At 43.9% G+C, this 22,876-nt stretch overlaps 1 protein-coding gene across 3 annotated transcripts in view; it reads right to left on the bottom strand.

The window, feature by feature from the left end:
* Ten-a (tenascin accessory) overlaps positions 1-21,575 on the bottom strand; it is a 561,949-nt gene extending 540,374 nt beyond the window's left edge. For 2 of the 3 annotated variants that reach the window (XM_071780078.1, XM_071780079.1), the window contains exons 1-2: positions 21,278-21,575; positions 20,470-20,506 (exon numbers count right to left, since the gene is read on the bottom strand). In XM_071780078.1, coding sequence (XP_071636179.1) covers positions 20,470-20,506; positions 21,278-21,373 — 133 coding nt within the window. In that variant the 5' untranslated portion in view covers positions 21,374-21,575. Of the gene's footprint in view, positions 1-20,469; positions 20,507-21,277 lie in introns of those variants that run through there. The other variant, XM_071780081.1, reaches the window with a different exon arrangement.
* Between the last annotated feature and the right edge of the window lie 1,301 nt (positions 21,576-22,876).

Genomic DNA, 22,876 nt, shown 5'->3' with positions numbered 1-22,876 from the left:
AAGAATTATGTTAGCGGAACCTGCTTCGAGGCGAGTCGCATTAAACGGATGAAAAATAGTCAAAAGACCGGCGAGAGCGATTTTCGCAATTCCCGCCTCACACGCATTCCTGGTTAGTCCTTAACGAGTCCGCAAACAACCTCGAATGGGGCCCCCCGTGCTCGTTGTGACGCTAACTCATACGCCCCATAAACGCCCCGTAGACACGGGGATTTGTGGAGTGTAAAGTATCAACGTATTGCTAGATACATTAACCTGCGGTCGCATATGCAGTGCGTGCGTGCGTGCGTGCGTACTTTGGGGGTGCTCGACCGTCCGAAACGTCAATGTTAACTGCGTTCGGCTGATAGAAAACCGTTGGTATGCCTGGTCGGCCACAAAGGCCATTTCAGCGACCACAATGCGCGCTGAAAACACGTACGGTGTATACGCGTATCCGCGGCCGTTTAGGCGCATGCAATATACTCGTACCTGCGCGCGCGGCCGCAGATACGGGGAAAAAAGGCCCGAGAAAAGTACCCGCGTAACCGCACTTATTAAGACGTCGTTGGTTGGGCGGAATTTAAAGTGCCTGGTCTTAACGTAGCGGTCGAGCACGAGCGGATAGATTATGCCGCATCGGCGTGCTTTCTCGTAAGAAAGTATGATCTTCCTGGTAGTGGCAGATGTCTCGTAAACGAGAAACTGAGGGATGAGGGGGTGCACAAATTAAGGGATGAACGATAGCCAAGCGCGACTTTGTTGAGTATCTCGCGTATCGACAGTGTCTCTTACAAAGTGAAATATTGTAGATTCCATGGCATTGTATAAAACTTTTCGCAGAATACAGTAGAAGAGAATCTAAAATCTTAAAATAGCGATACTGTAATGTTTTTTTCATAAATACGTAAATATAAATACATAAATACGTAAATATATACGTATAAATTATGTTCCATAAATTGGGTTCTATATATAGATAACATCTCGCAACAAGGAAACGAGATGGTAGGAAGTTTTAAATTACCGAAAACAAACACGATAAATTGGTTGGCGAATCATGATCGGGCGACAGCATAAAATGAAATCTGCGTAGTTCGATACGCACACACAAGGAATATTCCTTCGTCTGTCGATGAATATTCTGTCGCGTGGAGGAATTGGAGGTAGTGGAAGATAGATAGATGAGAGAGAGAGAGAGAGAGAGAGAGAGAGAGAGAGAGAGGCGGAACGATAGAATGAGCGCGAGAAAGATCGGCAGAGCGAGAGCGCGCGGCGGAAGGTACGGAGAGGGACCAAAGCGCTTCATGGTAGCTCACATCAAAGAGTCGGCCTTAATAGAAAGCCTTAGAGGCGTTTGTTCGAGTCTCCTCATCTGGCTAAATATTCCTGACTGAGGAGATATCGGCGGGCCAAGATACACAGCACGGCGCGGATCTTACGTATAGAACAAACAGCCCGGGCCTCGGGAATACGCTTCCGTTTCGTGCCTTCTGGGTAACGACCGCGTATTCGCATAAGTTTCCGCGAGTTTCTGCAATCTGCGTGTATACACATATCGAGTCGTTGACTCCAACGTAATAACCAATGGGCGCGTTTCAGCGCGAGCTGCGTGTGCACCCCCGCCGCACGCGCGTCTGCTCGTGGCGCGGCGTACGATATACGAACGCCTTCTATCGCGCGGAAGAATCGACCCGCCCGCCGCCGCCGCGTCGACAGACGGCAGAATTCGACTAATTAATATCAGTGTTGACAGTGGGCCCGACAGTTGCCGCGATGAGAAACTTACGAAATTTCGAGTGACGAAGGAAGGAAGGAGGAAGGAAGGGAATGGAGTGCGCCTTACGGAAGTTTAGAAACAGTTCCTCGACATCAACTAAGACGCCGTTGAGAAACGGCATTGAAGACATCGACGTCGTCTGCGTATCTCAAAATGTACGAATGTACTGGAATTTGATGCAATTTTGTCCAAATTTTTTCGTTTTTATTGACCTGGCATTCTTCATGAATATAATCCTCTCTTAGTGATATCATCGTCCTTCTACACTAAATCTATATATTGAAAACGTTCAGTTACAAAAGTTTGCTTCGGTAGAAAAAGAATGTAATTAAAAAGTGCTCGCGTGATCCAATTCTCACTAACATTTAGCCGCATAAACGTATAATTAATCTTCGATTGGATGCCAACGTATTTACTGTAAATCATTAAAAAAAAAGTACTCCGCATGCGCAACGCCGATTAATACCTGCGGATATACAACCGCGAAACCATACGCGCGTTTGATTGATTTAAACAATCCCCCTTATCCTCTGACAGATACAAATGAATCGGATGCGTCCGTTACTAAGCGCCGTACAGATGTAATCCTTTAAAGGGATATTCGGCCTGCGATTCGCTTCGGTTAAGCTATACAAATAGACGTGGGATGTTCGCAATCAGGTTGGTCTCTCTCTGCACACTGGGGTGGGCCGGAGCGGCTATTTATAAATGAGTCCTCACGCAGAACACACCCTTTGACGAATCAGCAATCTTCCGTTATTATTCCACCATTCAGATACTCGCCGCACTCTGCCTCTGCATATACGCCATCATACAGAGACTCCCGAAATTACGTCCAAATGTAATACTTTGAAGCGAGATTATATCCGCATTATGCCTTCCTCGGCGGTCCGCAATTAGTGATGCCTACTGATATATTATGTTATATAAAAAAGACGATTACTCCCTAATATTAATTTACCCACAATGGAACGTTCTACGGAACCTTAGGTTCAGACTGCAGAATAGCAGTGTCAAATAGGTCAATCTCACGAGCAACCTCGCTGCGAGGTATAAGCCGCTAATTACTCCCGTCCCAGAAAGCGAAGCCTTTAATTTGAATATCAACGGGAGGGAGCAACATTATGCTCAACAATTATTCAGGCACGGCGAGAGGCGGGCTCATGAATTAACAAGATCTATCAGTACCTTCTCCCGCCGACCATCCCCGACACGCTACCCCTCCCATCCTCCCAACAGCCTCTCACGAAACGGGCTGGTACTGCGAATCATCGTGCCAAACGACCTCGGTAACGACGAAGCATCCGCCGTTTGTTTGTACGCTTACTTTGCCGATCCGCCCGCCTTCTCCCTGTCACTCCTACTCTCTCCCTCTTTTCTAGCGTTCTCTTGCGCGGAGTCTTCCGGCATTGTTTAAATACAATTTTGTCGTTTACTAATTAATGCGCCGTACATCAAAGAAGATGTTTATTGGTTCATGTGATACTAAAGAGACGGTAACGAAGAGGTAACTCGCTAAGGGAGCGCTTGAAGGAGCTGGGAAGGGTGGCCCGGGCACCGCCACTGCACTGGTTTGAGAAGCGGTGAACGCCCATGAAAATATCTATATAGACGCAGGAAAAGTTCTCTCTCTCTCTCTCTCTTCCTCTCTCTTCTCTCTTTCTCTTCTGCGCTCGTCTCTGTTCCGTTCTTCTATCCGCCTGGCTGTCCTCCTCCTTTCTGCGTCCCGTTTCCCGTTTCTCCTCTCAGCTTCCCTCTTATTCCGTGTTGCTCGTCGCTCTTCTCCTCGACAAACGACGGTAACCACCCACAGACTCATCAACTAACTCTGTTCCAGAGTTACCGAACGACGAAGCCCCTTTCCATTCCCCTCTACCCTCGGTCCTTTTCTCTCTTTCTACTTCCGCCTGCTGTGTCTCAAGCTTTGCGGACATGCGGCGCGGCAACGCACGGCGCCGCCGAATCAGTCGTAGTTAGCCTCGTAGTTTTCGTCCTCAAACGGAAAACGGAATACAAACATCCACACAAACGACAACGATCGGTGAACGGTGGTAGTAAACGGAGAAGGCAACCATGAAAATCAGTAAGTTGTTCAACCGCGTAATTCGTAGGTTCTCTACCAGATTTAATTGGGTAATCCTTCTATTTGGGGGCTCACACCATCAAGTTGAGTTTCTCAATTCACGTGTTTCATCGTATACATTAATAAAATACGATAGATCTTTTTTTACATTATAATATTTCTTTCTATAATATTTTAAATTTTGTGTAATAATGCTCAAATTATGAAAGAAAAAAATTTCTATGCGCTTTAACGTGCTTTTTACTTGAGCTATTTTCAAGCTTGTGAACAAGTATGAAGCTATAAAACTAGCATTTTCGTGCTTGAAAGAGAAGCTAGGATATACAATGCATTAAATGACGTATTGAAAGAGTGGATGATAAAACGCAATCTTTCGTAATGGCAGGAGGCTGTAACACTTTAGCGATAACGAGAGGAGAAGAAAATGCGGAATAATGAATGCAGGATCATAGCGCAGTGGTAAAACGAAGGTACAAAAGCGGATTAGAGAGCACGATGGAACAAAAGCGGATCGTGATTGATCAGGGCTTTAGATATAGCCTGTTGATATCATCATTCAACCCGCTCCATATAATTCTCTGTCTAAGCGATAAAGTAAAAAAAACAAGAAGAGGACAAAAAGTAAATGGAGAGAGAGAACAGAAAAATGAAGCAAATGAATAAAATGGCATTAATGAGCGAAATTTGTCTAAAGAGAAACAAGATACTTCTTATAAATAAAGCAAAATGATTCAAAGAAAGTTTAAGAGCGAATTAAAAAACAGTTTGCAAATTCGCAGAAAGAATTCGTATCGTGGACAAATAAAGCATCGCAAAGGTAAAAGCCCAAAGATTAAAAAAAATGACGGTCCTTTTAATGGCTTGTTTACTCGAGATTGTCGTTCCTCGTGCATACGATTTATGTTTCCAATGAGCAAATCCCAAAAGCATTCTGGAATTAAGAGAGGGACAAACAGGCGAACGAAACGAGAAGGGGGAAAAACGGCAACGACGTATGAGGGAGTGAGACGTAAGGCCGAAGGACGAGGGTCAGGAGGCCGTGGGTCCATGTGATAATGTTGTGCTCCACCGACCGAACGAAAACGGTATCGAGGGGCTCTCCTCATCCAACGGGACGCATTATGCTCGACAGAACAGGAGGAGGCGCGCGCGTTGGCCGTTCCGCGTGCCCTTCCTCTGTCAATAGGCTCGATTTCCCTTTCAAGTTGTCAACTCTTTTTGTGTGCCCGGCAAATTGTCGCCAACGGTGGAGACGGGAACCGTGGTTGACGCTGACGAAAGAGAAAGGGAGAGAGGGAGAGAAAGAGAGAGAGAAAGAAACAGGGAGATAAATTAACATTATTGTTGCGACAAAGACGGGGGGTGCTGAGCCCACCCAGACTGTCCTGCGCGTCCCCCGCGGGAGCCGTAGCTACGTAAACAATTCCACTTGATGATCGGCTCGTTTGATGTTGCCTGATTACCCTGTGCAAACAATCGTCGATTCTCTCTATGGAATATCGCGATATTTTCTTTCACTCATTCCCCGATCCTCCCTACCACTTAGGAAAAATGTTCTCTTTGCACGCTTATTGAAACTGGACGTTACGTCCGCGAATAATGATCGTAAAACGAGGAAATTTTGATTACCTAATGTAAAAATGAAAGCAAAATGCTCGCATCTTCCTGTTATCTATTGGTTAAACTATTTCATATTTTTGTGTAATTTCTATGCGAAATGTGAATCGGTATTTCTTCATTTTCTTATTAAATTTTACAATAGTATTACGAAAAACATACATGCTAAAAGAAGCAAAATAAAAAGTTCTTGGAAGTTTCTTGATTAACTCGTTCAGAGACGCTCTTATTAAAACCCGAATAAAACAGCCTTTCACGCATGAGTCCACCGCAAATTACCTCCCACCCACTTCATTCTTACACGTTGATGGATTGTACTGATATGAAAATACATATTTGTTATTGGTCGGTAATATCGAACTATAACATTGTACAGATATAAGAGAAATAACGAGAGTGATCTTGTTAATGAGCGCAACTTTTTTTCGTCGACCGTTCCATGATCAATCTTATTAATTAACACTCAAAATCCCCATACCGCCAAGAGTCCCTCGTCTTTTTCTTTCCGTTTTATTTGATGACGCAGACATTATATGATTTTCCCGCTCGGTCCACGATCACAGGAAAAGAAACCACACATACCGTTCTGGAAGTCCTTCGACTTCGATAAAGCGAGAAGTACCCTCGAGAATCCCGGTTGGTCTTCCCGTATCTACTTATACACGCGCGTCCTTAATTAGAGTACCCCGCTCGTCCGTCGAATCCGCCTTACGTAAGCGTCGTCGTCGGTCCTTGCGTCGCGTCGTCACAATGGGCGGCGATGGGCAATCATAAAGAGATTCACTGTTTTGGACGCGGGCGACGCGTAATCTGAATAAAATATACGATCGAGTAGATGATAGATAAAGGACAATGCCCTTTTCATCGTGAAGCGGAGGGATGCGAAATAGAGCGCGAGGAGGGAAGCGAGAGGGCCCGAACGAGCGAGGAGCACTCCGACTTTCAGGGAGTCGACAAAGAGGCTCCTTCTATGCAAATTAAATGCTGTTTCCATAACCATTCGTCCGTTCCATTGAGTGAGGTTCGGTTCTTTGTCATCAAGGTAAAGGGAACTTGCACAAGCTAGGGGCTGCGTTCGCTCCGACCAACCAACCAGCTAACCAACCCAGCCGCCGAACCAACCACCACCCACTCACCCACCCGACCACCACCTGTCCACAAACTACCCTTCTGATTTCAATAACCGAAAGCTTCGGCACGCTTCTCTGTGTGATGCTAATAAAAAGATCTCTCTTTTCCTATCGTCAACCTTGACGTTGCCTTCTTTCACCCTAATCTTTCTTTTTTCTCTGCCTCTATTGTGACTTTCTGTGACGGAAACAAACGTTTCGGACAGCTCGACAAAACTGATCGATCTATTGTGCAATTTAGAAATTCTGTTTTGCCACACTGAATATCTTTCTTTGATATCACTTAAAATATAAATCATATCATTACGTTCAAATAGTTTGATGAGTTGCATAGAAACTAATATAAATGTAAATATTAAACGACTAAAAATGTATATATTCCATAGATTACTGAATGATACCCGAGTTTCAGATTTTACCTGCAAAATTAATAGACTGAAAATATTTTTATAGCAGAAAAATCTCGCAACTTAATAATCTTCTAAATTATTGCTTGTTTTATCCGACGGTCTCAAATCTCACACTTTAATTTTAGAGAGCCCAAATAATTAATATATACTCATACTCACTATAATAGCATGCAATAATACGGAATACAATGAAACGAAAGGAGAATTAAACGCCAACGTTCTAATCTTTAAAAATTAAAAAAGATATTTCTCTTTACATTGATAAATTTTATACATCAATACATTTTTAAAATCTACATATTTCAAAATCCAAATATTCATATTATTGATGCAATTAATATTGCTACGAATGAATGGGAGGGCACCTATTTTCCGCCGACGGCTTGGGTGTAACGAGGGTCGCAGAGACCGTCCCGCCCGATTTCGCCAGTGATTTGACTCAACTCGACTCGACTTGTAACGGCGAGCGCACGCCGATAGCAATAAAATTACACTCGGCACAAAGAGCGCCGGCGGGCACGCCAGTCGACCACCAGTAATGATGCAGCGCGTTTATGTTAAGAAAGCACATCACCGATTGCCTCCGAACAGAAGCAAGCTGCTCCTACATCTCGTCGACTCTCCTATACGCGTGTAATCGTCCGCGCGTGTACGGACACCGGCGACGCGTGTAAGTTACAAAGCCGCGAGAGAAGGGAGGAGTATTTTCTATTTATTTAAGAGAATTACTAATTAACAATTAATAATACACCTCGATACGTATGACAATTATATTGCAATTATTAGTCAATATTTTATATTACAGATATAACTTTTAACAAGAATTTTTGCAATATTTAGAAAATTAAAATTAGTCAAGATCGTGATTCGATTCTTCTATTCTAAAAGAGTTAATAAAAATTGCTGAAAAAGAAAAAATGCGAAACAATATTTCAGATAATTATCCCTTTAACTAGATAGTCGATAAGACACAAGGGCGAACGCTACTGACTAGATATTAACGACCTACAGCTGATTAAGGAGAGTCTCGGAGTTGGAAAAAGAGCATACGTGGCGAAGAAAAGGAAGAAAGATGGATAAAGCTAGAGCTCGTTAAGTTTCTATCACCTGGCCGCGCCGATGGAAAACGGCAGGACGAAGGACAAAGCGCACAGCGGAATTACTAGCGAACTATGAAGCGGAAACGTATTTAACCTCTCACCTACATCACATTAACGCTGGGTTACGGGATAGTCTTTTTATAGTACCACGTCCCTATGGACGGTACCAACTCGCAACAACATCGAGCGTTTTACGATACACCGCGACGCTCAATCATTTATGATCTCCACGTCGTTCGCGAGAACTACTCAACTACGTGTACGGGAAGTTGTCGTATCTTGTTCTGTTTCACGCGAAATAAAATGTCGATGAAGCGAAATAAGACGAACTCTTTTTCACGCTTAGAATTTTGAAGGACCCATAAATGTAATCCTTACTTTAATTTTTTAGATCGTAATGTTAATATATTTTAAAAGTAATAAGATACTGCGATGTATAATATTTTACTCTATAGAGTCCAGATTCTTCTAAGCCTTCAAAGATAAAGATAGGATGAAAAGAAGTGATACGGGAAACAGGATGGCTCCATTACAACGAGAACATCACATTACGGAAGACGATCGCGTGGAAATTGAAGAAAATTACGGCTGCCAGTCGTAGGTGCATGATTTATATTTGCACGTTCCCTTAGCTCGCGGCTCGTTTCCTTTAAGCTCAGTGGTCGACCAGTCGAATGGCTTTGCAGCACAAGGCTGTTACGCGCCTGAAGACGTTATTAGGCACGGCGGCGCGTTATGCTCGTCAAATCGCACGGTTGAGCCACACCGAACGCGTAAGCTCAAACTGTAATCTTACGATCGTCTGCTTGAATAGAATACCGATTACCGCAATACGATTTTTTGCAAGACACGCGGCATTAGTCTGCAATCTAGCTACGGATTTTTATGTCTAACAATAAACGATAGATATGTAGATTCTACATAGAATGTTTCATGACTGTGATATAATTTGGAAAGTAGTAATTTTATATAAAAATCCGAAAACTATAAAAAAGATTAATATTAATCTTTTTCTTTTTGATATATGTAAGATAATTCGGAGGCGAATGGCGTATATCTTACGTATACTATACTTGTACAAACTATTCACGGCTATCAAACTGAAAGCTTACTGATGTGAAAATAACGCATTTTGCGAAAAACATTATAATTCTCGGAAAAATACACAGCCGCATATTTTCTTTTTATCGTCACGAGAATCATGTAAATCCGAACAAGCTAAAACCAAAGTGTCATTGCAAAAAGAGCCATAACAATATCTGTACAAGACATATGCGCTGCGACGGAGCTAGTTAGCGAGGCGTTTCATTAGGCAGATAAGGCAATCAAGCAACCCGCCATCTCGTTGAATTGTGCACGGATCGTCTTGAGTATGTGTGCATATGTTAAGCGTGTATATATGTATGTAACGGTCAACGCGAGTACTTTACGTTACTCGTATACGCACAGCGTTTCGCGGAGTACCTACCCTAATAAGCCGCATTAAGACGCAGTCCGTCAGTTTGCGGTATTCGCGGAGCTTACCATACGAAATGTTTATCTCAAAGTGAAGCAGAGGACGTTTCACTCTCGAGGGCGCAGTGGAAATAAAGTCGGTATTACGACTTTAGTCCGGCTCCATCGCGAGGGAAATACATTTACAGCTAATATGTATGCTATTCGAAATTCCTGCGGAGTTACCCGTGGACGTGGCGGCAAAAACCTACCGTGTCGCTGCGCGTTTTATTAAATTCCGTCCAATATAGTCGGTCTTTACTTTAATTACTCTCGATACGAGAATCCGGGATAACGTTTGAGGGACTGACACGCGCACAGTTTTGCCGTTTCTGAAAATGCTTCTGCATCGCATCTCGTTAACTCGGAATAAATTGTATTACCCCATCCCCTGCTCGGTAGCAAAATGCTGGAATATCGGTTGCACCTGCTTTAAACTCTCGTACTTTGCAAATAAATAGCTTTACGTTCAGTTGGAAGCGTGCTGTTTCACTCGTCGATGTCCTTTGTGACTCCTTATTAGGGTACACGTGCCAAATCAGTAGCTAGCTCGGTTATCCGGCTAGTAAATGGAATCGCGTGCATTCAGGATTGTCTCGATATCTCGAGCGGCCCACGTGAACAACTTGGGGCCTTCAGAAGCGCATTACGCACACCCTACACGCCGTCCCTTCGACATCCTCCGCCCGGTGTGGAGCCAGGATATCTTGTACGCGTCCTACGTAAAAGATTTAACGTTCTATATCCCCTACGAACACATTCTGACGCACGCCAGCCACACGTTGCACATGTACACATTAAAGGTGTACGTTTAAAATGCACAGTTATGTCTCAAAATATATTTACTTTTATATTTTTTTTTATTCTTATCTTATTAATTTATCTTATAAACTATTCTCATGTGTCAGAAAATTGATAACGAATAGGCAATAAATCTAGTAGATAATAATAAAATACGCTTTATAAAAATATAAAAATATAGAAATTCAGTTAAAAATATATATGCTTCAATCATATCATGCTCCATAAATTTTGTATCGATGCAAATCCAAAGTGGCGTAATAATTATAGCTGATACATTTCTCCGTAAGAGCGTGATCGGGCACGACACGTGAATTGCACGTTCGACGATTCGTTGCGTCTGCGTCGAGGTGACTGTAAAACTGTGCGCGAAACCAAGACCACCATGACAAGAGGCCAGTACCGAGGAATAAATCTCCCGATCGACTACCGGCTGCCATTCACTGCTGCGCCTCTGCTTCACGTGCGTGCGAGCGAGCGAGCGAGCGAGCGAGCGTGCGTGCGTTCGTTTATGCGCGCCTCTATATTTAATATCATAAATTATGATCCGTCCGCGAACGGGCTACCAGCAAACCGGACGATCCGGGAATTACTGGAACGTAATTAAGCGTGAAACGCGCCAGGTTCTCCGCGCGCGCGGCGACAGGTCCGTGTGCGTGCAGCGCGCGAGACGCAAAAAAATGCGCACGAGGAGCGCGTTCTAGGAGAACGAACGTGTCTAAATGCCATGCAGCGATGCATACGCGCGTCTTCCTGGTCTTCCTGGCTGCGACTCGACAAAACGATTTACGCTTTCGATACTTTCGGGATATCATCCGCAGGCAAGGTCAAGATAATACGCGCGCACGTCTACGTCATACCTGGTTCATTTACAAGCCGTCACTAATTATCTGCTCGGTCTTCTTTTTTTCTTTACAATAGAGTCGTTAAGTTGCGTATAATTGGACGCAGTGGCATTATTATCTCAAGAGAAAACTCTTCGATCGCGATCATCGATATAAGAAAGAGTCTTGCGTAAACTGATATTTTAGTTCATAGAGTCACATTACAGAGTGTGATTCACGTAGATAATAACTTGGTGAATTAATTAATCACCAGCTCGGTAGCGATTCTCTTCGAGAATATCCCAATGTCCTCGAAAGCTTAATAGCTTCGGATAATTTGATAAAAGTAATCCGGATTGTTTTCTCGTGTCTGGCTCGAGTGCATCTTGCTGTTTTGCGCAGACGGTAATTAACGTAATTAGACGATAATTTATTCTGTTTTAATTTAGAACATTATATACTTAATTTGCAAGAATCGTATCGGATAAAGTATAATTATCTCACACTCCTATACTACTATTATTATATTTTGCTTTTGATTCGTTTTAATAGAAATGCGATATATACTATATAGTTATTAAAGAATTTTTTTATAACGATATAATACTATTAAAGAAATGCTAAACATCCGACCGAGATATTTTTTTGAGCCGCAAATCCGAACTGGTTGTTCGTGCAACATCAAGGAAACGAGTAGGTCGCGAATTTCATAATTATTTCACTCTGATAGCCGATTATAGAGTGCATTCGTGACTCCACGTGTCAACCTAACACTCTTAACAGCGTTTCTTGATTTTTTCCTCACCCGACTCACACCATTGCGCCGATTCGATAAATCGGTAAATCACGCCTCGCATGACACACGTAGGCAATTAACGTATATCTACGGACGATTAGATGCGTTAAGGACTTCGATCATGCTCTACCGCATGTTGCAGTGTAGTCAACGCGTGGGTGTACACGACCAATAAGATAGATACAAGAAGGAGGAACTCACGTCATCTTACATTTGTTTGTCTTCTTATCAATATAGCGTAAATTATAATTCCGTTACTACCTTAAATTTTGTTTCTTAAGTATCTATGACTCTTCTTTAAAATAAACCTATAATGTTGAAGAGAATACATATGTACTATAATTGTTTGCTTTTATTTATATCTTTGCTCTTCTGTTCTGACTATAAGTAAATTTTAAAGGAGCAATTTTTGCTAAATTTCTACATTAATTATTTCCTATCAATCCCGTTTTTAATAATATTTGAATTTTTAATATTAATAGTCAATAAGTGAAGTAGTTATTTATGAGGATTTGAAAGTAAATAGAAAGTGAGGAAATATACCGGTTTTCGCTGTGTTAAAATTTTCTTAATTCTAATAGGCCTTTGCACGCACGAAAACGCTTATTTTAGCATGACTCGGCAAGTACCGCGGAGTAATGCAGATACATTGCGCAGGCTCTCGAGTTCTTTTTGCGTTCGCTGGATTATCCCGCGGCGCCATATTTTGCTTGGCCACGTCCGGCGTTGGCTCCGTATCCAAGGATCTCATTCCGCCGATTCCTTCGTTTCCCATTCGCGGCCAGACAGCACAAAGTGGACGCGCATAAAGGCGCGACCTTCCACTAGGCGCTTCTTCCTCGTCGCCCGTCGTCGTCGCCGGGGTGAATAGTCTGCTGCTGTGTATACGCATGTGTACGTGCGTATACGTGTATATACACGCATGTGTAGGTAGATAGGTATATAAACGCACATATATTTTCTCCTGATCTGGAAAACAATAAGCGTGGATTTATATGCACCGCGGCTCGAGGCAATAACTTACAGTACGAAACGCTGCTTCTTTGGCGTTTCCCTGCCAACCCGGACGTGTCCCCCTCTACATAAGGATACGACAGAGTTTCCCATTTTATTGTTCTACATCTTCTATTTTATAATAATACGGAGCTATCTTCTTTTTTTCGACACATTACTAATGCGCCACCCTATACATATTTCTAACAGATCATTTTCATGACAGATTCACGCTTTCCTTTATTTAAAATAAATACGCATACTTTATTTAAGATAAATTATTATAAATCTATCTTTCTTGTGTGTTTTTAAAAATTTTATAAAAGAATAGATTTGTTACATCGAAGATTAATCTGTAAAAATGAAATATTTTAAATATATTACGTTCGCTCGCGTGATATCGCGTACAAGAATCGTTTCCTGCGGAAACATTCTCGTAGGCATAAATTTCGATTATTGGCGTTGTTTATGCCGGAGATGTTCAGCAAACGGGAACACGATAAATCTCAACGCGCACATTCCGGCCTGAAGAATAGAGTTTCCCGACAAGCGCCGATTTGTCAAGAAGGGCTTCGAATACCTCTCAATGGCAACAAGCGAAAAGCTCACCCTTCGTGGCATTCCGAAGCCACAATGCCATGAATGTGCGTTCCTTATCCCAGTGTCAGAGAAACGGTCGCGATACGACGGAGGGAAAAGTAGAATAGATCCGTTTCTCTCCTTCCATTGAGATCGGAGAGGAAGCCTGCAAAATTTACTTACTTACGACCAGTTCTTTCTCCACCGGACCCTCCAAAGCGGATAACTGTATTATACGTTATATTGTACTTTCTAGTATGGGGTATCACCTGATTTCTTGTTGGCCCGACGTCAATAAAACGCGCGCGGTGTGTTTAAAACTAAAAAAAACTTATCGATCGTCTGCCAAGATCGTCGCACTTGACCGTCTAAGAATTTGCGACAACAATGTTATGTGTATCTTCTTTTTTTAACCAAATTTAAATATTCAATTATTTTGATACTTTTCCGATCTTTATTAGCACGTAAATGTGCGGCAGTATAAAATAAACAGTTTCCAAATTAATTCGTTTTCTGAATAACACTGATATTCCATCGGTATTTAAAGAACATCTATATAATCGTGTTTATCTTGAAAATTCAGATGAATATTTTTCACGGACAATCACAGTGCTTGCATTTAAACAGGACATGTCGTTATACGAGCGCAGATGCATCGACATTTACCGGTCATTAATTACGCGCAAAATCATCGTGCCGTTTCCTAACAAAGATATACACGATCGTTCGTTGCGATGTGCGATTGTCGATGACTGCAAACGGGCGGACGGATCCGTCCAACGTGTCATTGTCTCCTCAATACCTGTCATCCGGACTTTCTCCTATCGATTGCGGATGGTCGATCCACCGGCGCGCGCGTCCGCATAAGTCCTGGCAAGGATTTATCGTGCCCGTCGATCGTATGTAATGGGTTGAACGACCCCGACTTTATCTTGAGACTTGAACCTCAGGCCAGGAACAATCGATCTCGCGCGAACCCGCGCGCGGTCCGGAGAAGGACGAGCGCCCATTATAGTCGACGGATAGAACGTGCGTGCGAAAGGTCGTGGACTGCCGTAGCTTCGCGATCGGCGTTTTTACACTTTCTAATGCTCCGCCGCGATCTCTCGCCGCACGGGGCTAACGATAACAAAATCCCTCCCGTTCGCCACCGCATACAGATCCGACGTCGCTTTATTGTATGTCATTATGGACGAGGCTCGGTGCGCTTCCGGTATATAAGATGACATTGCTCTAAACGTTTCTTGACCATTTCACTTTACGCAAATACGCTTTTGAATTGAATATCTCCCGTGAATTTAATCCTTACAGATTTAATTATGTCCATCGCACTTATGTACGCGAATCTGTTCGACAATCTATTAAAAACTAATCTATTAAACTTTTATTTTAATTGTTTTTAATGAATATGATATAATGTGTGAATACTATTAGCTGCTCCTGCGATATTTTGCAGTCGAGAATGCATGGCGAGGCAAAAAGATTATTATTGGGCTTGACGCATGAAATTAAGATTAGCAAAATTCACGCGCAATTAAGATTATGTCGTAACAGAGAAAGCGAAATGTGCAAGAGAATCAGTGCCTGTGTGTTGAAAACACGATAGTACACTTGTAGAGACTAACGAGCCTCGACAATTTAATGGCATAATGTCATTACACTCCCGGGGAGGCATTGCACCGCGATAGAGAGATATAATAGGACTGGCGCTAATTAATAATTAATAACCCGGATCCAAATTAAATGGCTTTAAGGGTCGAGGGTGGTCGCCGATACGGAGCGATGAATGCCGCGGCGCGTGGTATATCGGAAATGGCATTGGGGTGGTCCGGAATGGTAGAGGGGCGACAGCCGCGGCAAAGGATAGAGAGAGAGAGAGAGAGAGAGAGAGAAACGAGAATTCTCCTGTTCGAAGGGTGTCCTGGGAGCTCAGGATTACTCCGAGGGGTGTTGCATTATTTATGGCCGCCATCGATCATCGTCCGGCAAGTAGGACCGTCGCGAACACCCCACTAATCGCCATATGACAACCGTATTTATTTTAAAGTCGCTCACGTCAACATATGATGCATTAATCTTAATTGTTTCACTTGCCTACCGTGTCACCCTTGTCGCAAAGAGGATCTCCTGGGTATCCTTTGCCGAAGCAGCTTTATATTCGTTCTACGATAGAAGCGATCCCGAATTCTCGATTCTGATACCACGTTCCACGGGAAATATCGATCTGATGCCTTTAGCATACGTTGACACTTATTAATTCATGCGGCTAACTTGAGCGAGCATCCGTCACGAACAAATCGTTCACGATCCCCAGTACCGCCGCATCGTCGAAAGTGATTTCTATGAGTAACCGCTTCTCCTAGCAGGTAAGCTCATTGACCCTCGACCGCGATAGAGCCGCAGGAAGCGGCAGGAAGGCAGCCGGAGTACGCGAGGGTGGAAGTGCAGCGCAAGTAGCTATGAAATATGCATAGAGACTGGAAGGGGCCCGGGGTGCACGACACCGAGAGAGGAAGGATAAAGAGGAGAAGGAGGAAGAGACGGTGGAAGACGAAATATGAGCGCGGCGGGAGAGAGAAGGGTGGCGGACTTGCGCTGTATTCGAATCCAAAGTCGAACGAGAGAGACAAGAAGCCCGTTGCACCTCAGTGAGTATCGGCGGCTAGAACGTAACGGAAGGAGCGCAACTTTAAGGGGAGAGAGACAGGGAGCAGCAGAGAGGGGCTGCTGCAGGATCGACGTACAGGAACAGCGTAGCGTAGCGTCACGCACGCATCTGCAAGAGAACGTATATAACACGGGGGGAAAGATGAGTGAGAGGGGGAGAAGGGGGGGGCTTTCTCTCACCCCGTGCACGGTGACGGCGAGGGTCGTCCGTTGACCTCGTTCGCCTCGCCATTGCTTAACCCGCAACGCAAACCATTATCTTCGCGCTGCGCAACGTGCGTGCACTTAGACGCGCATCCGTGCGTGGTGCGTGCGTGTCCGCGTGTGCGCGAGAGAGAGCGCGCACGTACCGATGATGATTTATAGCGTTAGCGCGAACGCCGTCGTCTAAAAGCCCGAGAATTGAAATGAAATGAAACGTTGTGAATCAACGTTTCCCGCCAGAAATCTATTTAACCGCGCGGACTTTTTCATTTGAGACATTGGCAGAAATTGTTGCTTATGTTGAAAGCCTCTAGGTACCTACTACGTAAAATAGACATTGTATAATCTTCCTCTCTTATACGCTTAGAATATAATATTTAATTAATTCCGAAAAATTGCAAAAAGTTTGAATTAAAATTGTAAAAAAAAGAATACTATAATAATAAAGATAATTAATATATAATAGGTTTCTAAGTCTTGAAGTTTGATATTAGTAAATAAACCATCAAGTTTCTGTTGACATTAAATATCGTAGCGTACTTTTTTCATCACTTTATTTTTATGCACTATATTGAGGGAATGATAAATTAAAGTGGAGATTCATATAAATATGCGCGGCGAATTGCGAAATGCGCGTAATTTGTTCCGTCGCAATCTCCGCTGAAAATCGGCGGATATTTATATCCGATTGGGTGCATCTCAAATAAAAAAAAGTAGCTATTCCCGATAACGTAATAATCGATAGGATGCTGCAAAAACTCCACGTTCGCACGGAGACACGGTGGCTCTCGCGAATCCGGATATTTGACCACGTTGACTTATCGGTGGGACATCGGTGGCTACTAGAGCGAAATCAATTTCCGCATGTACGTCGGACGATCTTTCACGGTCGATCTCACGGTGGCCTTCTCGGTCAAGGCGCAAGGAGAAATCGTAGGAAGAGAATCGCGCTAGCAATATGCAAGGCAGACACCAAGCATCCGTGTACCGGATGATCTCGCGCGAAGCCGGCACGAGAGTCGTGTACGATAGGCACGGCTTCAAGCAGCGAATCCTGGACTGGCATAACTTGTTCAACACGTTCCTCGCGCGATGGGGTCATCGTCGAAGGAGAAGAGATGCTGCACTGACCGTCGGGGTCACCGCGGGGTTGCGCCGCGGCAGCGCACACGTGGCAGCCTGCCGCCGGCAATTCGGTTGCCGGCAATAGTATTCCGGCCGTGGTGGATATCTGGCGAGCTCTCTCGCGGCGACCCGCCGATATAAATCACTCGAGATAATCATGGTCGATGGCCGCTTAATCGTAGGACACATCACCGACGCGCGCGAACGCGAGAAGCTCATTCGGCGCGTGAGTACGTGATCGCGGCGGCCGCGGCGTCGCGTCAGGTCGACCAATTATTACGGAAGAGATATGTGCCCGTGGCGGATTGGAGGATCGGTGAAAAGTTCAATCACGGCGCTAACCCGACGATACGTTGACCCCGTACGAGTGAGCAGGTGTTCCAGCAGATCGTACGTACAGCCGATGACCTTATCCGGCGTGAATCTCGCTAAAAGGGTAAAACCAGTTATGTGCTCTAAAAGAAAGTCCGCGATGGATCATCATTACCGGTAATGATAGAAATTGAGATTCGCACGGATAACTGCACTTTGAGAATATATCCAGATTTATTGCTCTATTATTTTTTCCTCAACGTCTATATTTCTTTATGTATAGCTGTGCGATGAAGGACACGCGCTAAAATACATCGTATTGCCGGCGCGATTCTTCGCGAAATCAAAGAGCCACGTTCAAAGACGACGCCCGTCCCTCTTTAGCCTGAATGACGAGGCCGGATAGGCAATCCGACGGAAAAAGGTGTCGCGATAATGCAGTTTCCACAGTTTCTGCTACGAGCGCGATTCTTTCTAATTTCGTGCCTTCTCCTCCTGCCTCGCCGCGCCGCCACGCGCACGGATAATATGAGAGAGCGCCCCGGAGCCGGAGGGCGGACGCGCCTCCGTTACTTTTCTAATGACAACGGCGCCAATCGGGGCGGCCCTGCGACAAAAGCAGGGTAATGAGAACAGAAGTAAATCATCGGCCATTGTGAGGTAATCCCCTTGTATTGTCTGCCGGTACGCGCGTGATGTATTATGTTATTGGGGCGAACAAGCGAACGAGCTCCCGTCGCAAAGACGCCGGTAAGCTTTTCCCGACGTCGTCTCGAAGGCTTCTTTTAGTACGCGATTTTGCATCTTGCCGAACTGTCCTCCTCTCTCGATTGGCGCGCCGTGAATCGCGCGATACGACACAATCGCATTAGTCACGTTTCCCTTCGACGCGTGTTTCGCCGATTTGTAAAAAGGCCATTATCGTGTACCGGCGCTTACATAAATCAAATTCAATTCCGTGCGATAAAAGATAATGCTTGTCTTCTCATCTACTTGTCATTATAACGCGCGATCAATGGATCGCTCAACGCGACTTTTATTGTAGGATGCAAGCGGCTAGTCACAATATTGTAATTCACGACGCGCATTTGCAATCAGGTCAGAGTTCAACGAAGACGCGGAGGGCTTTGTCCAAATGTTTAAAAAAAAAAAGAAAAGAAAAGAAAAAGACTAACCGTGCCGCGCGTCGTGCAACTTGCCGACGTCATTGTTAATAATTTCTCGCGGGGAAATCGCACGTTCACTCGAATATATCTGCTGTTATCGCAGCGCGGATAGCAAACAACCGATCTCACGAGGGACACCAATCGACGCGTCAATGGGGACTCTCGAGAGGCTTCAACCGCATAATGAAGATGACACGCGATGAATTAGCGGAGCCTGACAATCAATAATTTTGCTGCCGGTTCGGGAATGTGCCGGAAGCGCTTCCACCGTTTATACGCGTTCGAGAGGTATCGTCTACAAAGAAAGGTAAACGTCCCGATATTATCGATCGATCGGAGGAGAAAACGCGACCTCGGCGTTCCCCTCGGCCGACACCTACGTAAGTTAGATCCGAGTTCTCAAATGGGACAAGTATTCACGACGGAACGAGAATCGAGAAACCGTTTCCTTATTGGTGCATTTACGCGACGCGAGAAGACAACGGTGCGGCGAACCGTTACAATTCCTTCCTGTAACGACGCGCGCCGCGAGAGAAATTCTTACGTCTACGAGCTCTCGCGGCAAAGCCGGAGAGCGTTCCGGCGACATCAGTAACTCTGAATTAAGTACTGTATAATTTGCGATTACGCCAGAATGCTACGAGACTTTCCGTTCGCCGAGATGCCCCCGTTTTGTTTCATTGATCGCGAATCGTCGATCGCGAGGGAGCACGGTAGTCGCGCCGAGGAACGTGCAATAAATCTGTTAACAGACTCACCGCCGCGCCGTTTCAACAATTGGCATGCACGCTTCAATCCCGTTATATTACTTGATACAGCTATCATACGCGATTCCTAACGACCGTAGATAACGATGTGCGATATAATGATCTGCGTTCGAAGGCCTCGCACGAAGAATGCCGTGGCAGAATACCGTTACTGTCTCGCGCCGTCGCGTCGTCGTGCTTTTCGCGAACCTGTCGCCGGGCTAGTCGTAACGTTGAGAATGTATTGATTTTCTTTCGGACAGAAGTAAATAATCGTTCGAGGCATTTCAACGATCCGCGCGATCTCGCAATGGGCCGAGATAACGAGCGGAGCGATCGGTCGGGAATTGAAAGTGGAACATCGGGAAGTGTGTCGACGACGAAACAATTCAGCACGCTCGTTATTTGGCGGGCATCAAACTTGGCTTCAAACTCCGAGTTCGGTTTATTTCGTGGCATTTAAACCGGTTGGAGAAGCATATTGATTTTTTGGGGTCTAGAACTAATTATCTCTTCTAGTCTACGAAGGGGAATATTACTAAGTTAATATTCTATGCAATATTTTATGGCAATATTAATGGAGATTAATAAAAAAATATATGTATCAGACAATTCTCTCATAATACATTACCTTAAGTTAAAATAAAAAATAATTTGACTTACCGACCCCGATTCGCAACGGCGGAGTTGAAACTGCACTCTGTAACATACAAATACATCCACATTATATTATAGAGTCCAAAATAATTAATATTTTAAAAAATTATTTTACGCACATTGCATTGTCGTTCGTCTCTTAAATAAATATTTTATAAAATAATCATATAATTTTTCAAAAAGTTCTTTTATCAAGTATTAAAATTTTCATAAGATTTTATAAAAATGGAACTCTAACTCGTTAATCCATGTATCTTAGATTAACGATTAATAATCCAATATCTTGAAAATCTAAAATATCTTGACATTATATGTTTATAATAAATGTTATTAATACTTTATTACATGTCTTAAGAGACAATCTCTTAAATAAAAAATATCTTGAAATAAGTCAAGCAAAAAGAGCGCGAATAAACGCGAATGAACGAACTTATTGCTTTAGAGAGCGAGTGTGGATGACACCGTGATGGTACGAGCGAACGCAAATTTACACCAACGAACATGTTCCATCTCAGGTTGATATATTAAGCCGGGACCAGACCAAACAAGCGAGTGCGAACAAACACGAATGAACAACTTGTTTCAATAAATGCCGCTCACTATATTCGTCCACGTCTGAATCTATCTTTGTATGCACATTATGCACGATTGTATACACAAACAATGCGAAACAATAGCAAATGGGAAATAGATCATTCTATTTACACAAAACGAAACAAGACAATGACGAGTGGAGCACGCCGGATGATCGTGGCAGAAACAAACGATTAGTCTCGTAGTAACGAGTATAGTAATTAAATAATCAATTACTCACCCGAGGGTTGTTCCGCCGATGCATGATGCCTCCCCGGGCCTCCGCCTGCTCCTCTCGCTTCTTCATCGTGTTCATCACTAAACTCGCGGAAAACATGTTAAGTACGATCGCGCACACCGATCATCAAAAACGATACGTGCGCGGCACTTGGCACGGCGGCACACGGCACTCCCCGAGACACGACGACGTTAATCACACGCGACGCGCACTTTACCACACTGCGAGAGGAAACGAAACGCGAAAAAAGCGGAGTTGTACCGAGCCGCGATGCGTGCGATACCCACGTCGTCTCGCGACTTGACGCGACAGGTATCTAAGATGGCGGCGGAATTCGTAAATCTGCGAGCAACTTCACAGTTCACAAGCGTTAAGCCCGGTCTACATAGGCCGCAGTTCGCAAAACGCAAGACACACGCACAGTCTACATGTCAATCTAACCTCTATACACAAAGAGGTTAGATTGACATGTAGACTGTGCGTGTGTCTTGCGTTTTGCGAACTGCGGCCTATGTAGACCGGGCTTTAAGGCGCCAATTGTCGCCGCGGCGCGGCGGTACTACACCTTTTGCTCCTGACTGCATTTTCGTACACTCTCTCTCTCTCTCGCACTTTGGATAATGAGCTGTACGAACGTCTTTTATATGGTTATCTTGGCTGCGTTCGGGGAGCGCGCTATTAGCGCTATTGCATTATTCTTATCTTTATCGCTCATCAGGTGTAAAACAAGGATAGAATAAGCAAATAGCGCTAATAGCGCGCTCCCCGAATCCAGCCAGAGTATTATAACATAAGCGAAGATATACGAGATACGAGTAAGGCCATCGCACACAAAATACATAGCTTAGCAACTTAGCATAAGCGTAGCATAACAGCATAAGACCGCTAAACCAATGAGCATCCAGCATAAAGTCGCCATATTGATTTACATAAGAAGCTCATTATTGGTCCGGCGATTTTATGCTATGCTTATGCAGCCTATGCAATTTTGTGTACGATGACCCTTAAAATTAAAAGCAAATGCCATGCACGCGGATTAATCACTACTTGCTAATTGAACGCGTCGCTACGCCACTCGACTGTAAGCCAATCCGTTCCGTGCGCGCGGCGCGGCGTTTCGAAAAGAAACATTTCGACGTTTCGTTTTTTAATGATCAAAAAGTTATAAAATAATGCAGAAAACTTCATCCTGATACCGCGCCGTATGACGATAGAAATTCGTGAATCTGCGATTAATTTTACGCATTATTAGGTTCAACTATCTCCACGGCGATGCTATACCTGTTGCTCCTAACTGCACCTTCGTATACTTCTACACTTTGAATAATAAACTATACACAATTGTGTTTTGTGACAATTATTATCTGTGTTATAAGTGAGCGAATAAATGGTATGACGACGTTAAGACACGTGACGCGTACATTATATACTGCAAGAGAAAACGCGAAAAAAAAGCGCGATTATAAAACGCATGATATTTGCGTTGTCTCTTACGTCAACGTAATAAAGGTATCAAAGTAAATCAATTCATTCTGTTAATGATCGAAAAGCTCGAAAACTTCATTCTGATACAGCGCGAATTAAGTCGATAGCTAATTAAAA

The sequence above is a fragment of the Temnothorax longispinosus genome, chromosome 6 (assembly GCF_030848805.1).
Source record: "Temnothorax longispinosus isolate EJ_2023e chromosome 6, Tlon_JGU_v1, whole genome shotgun sequence".
NCBI lineage: Eukaryota > Metazoa > Arthropoda > Insecta > Hymenoptera > Formicidae > Temnothorax > Temnothorax longispinosus.
The sequence above is the reverse complement of the archived record's forward strand: the minus strand, read 5'-3'. Positions and strand labels throughout refer to the sequence as shown.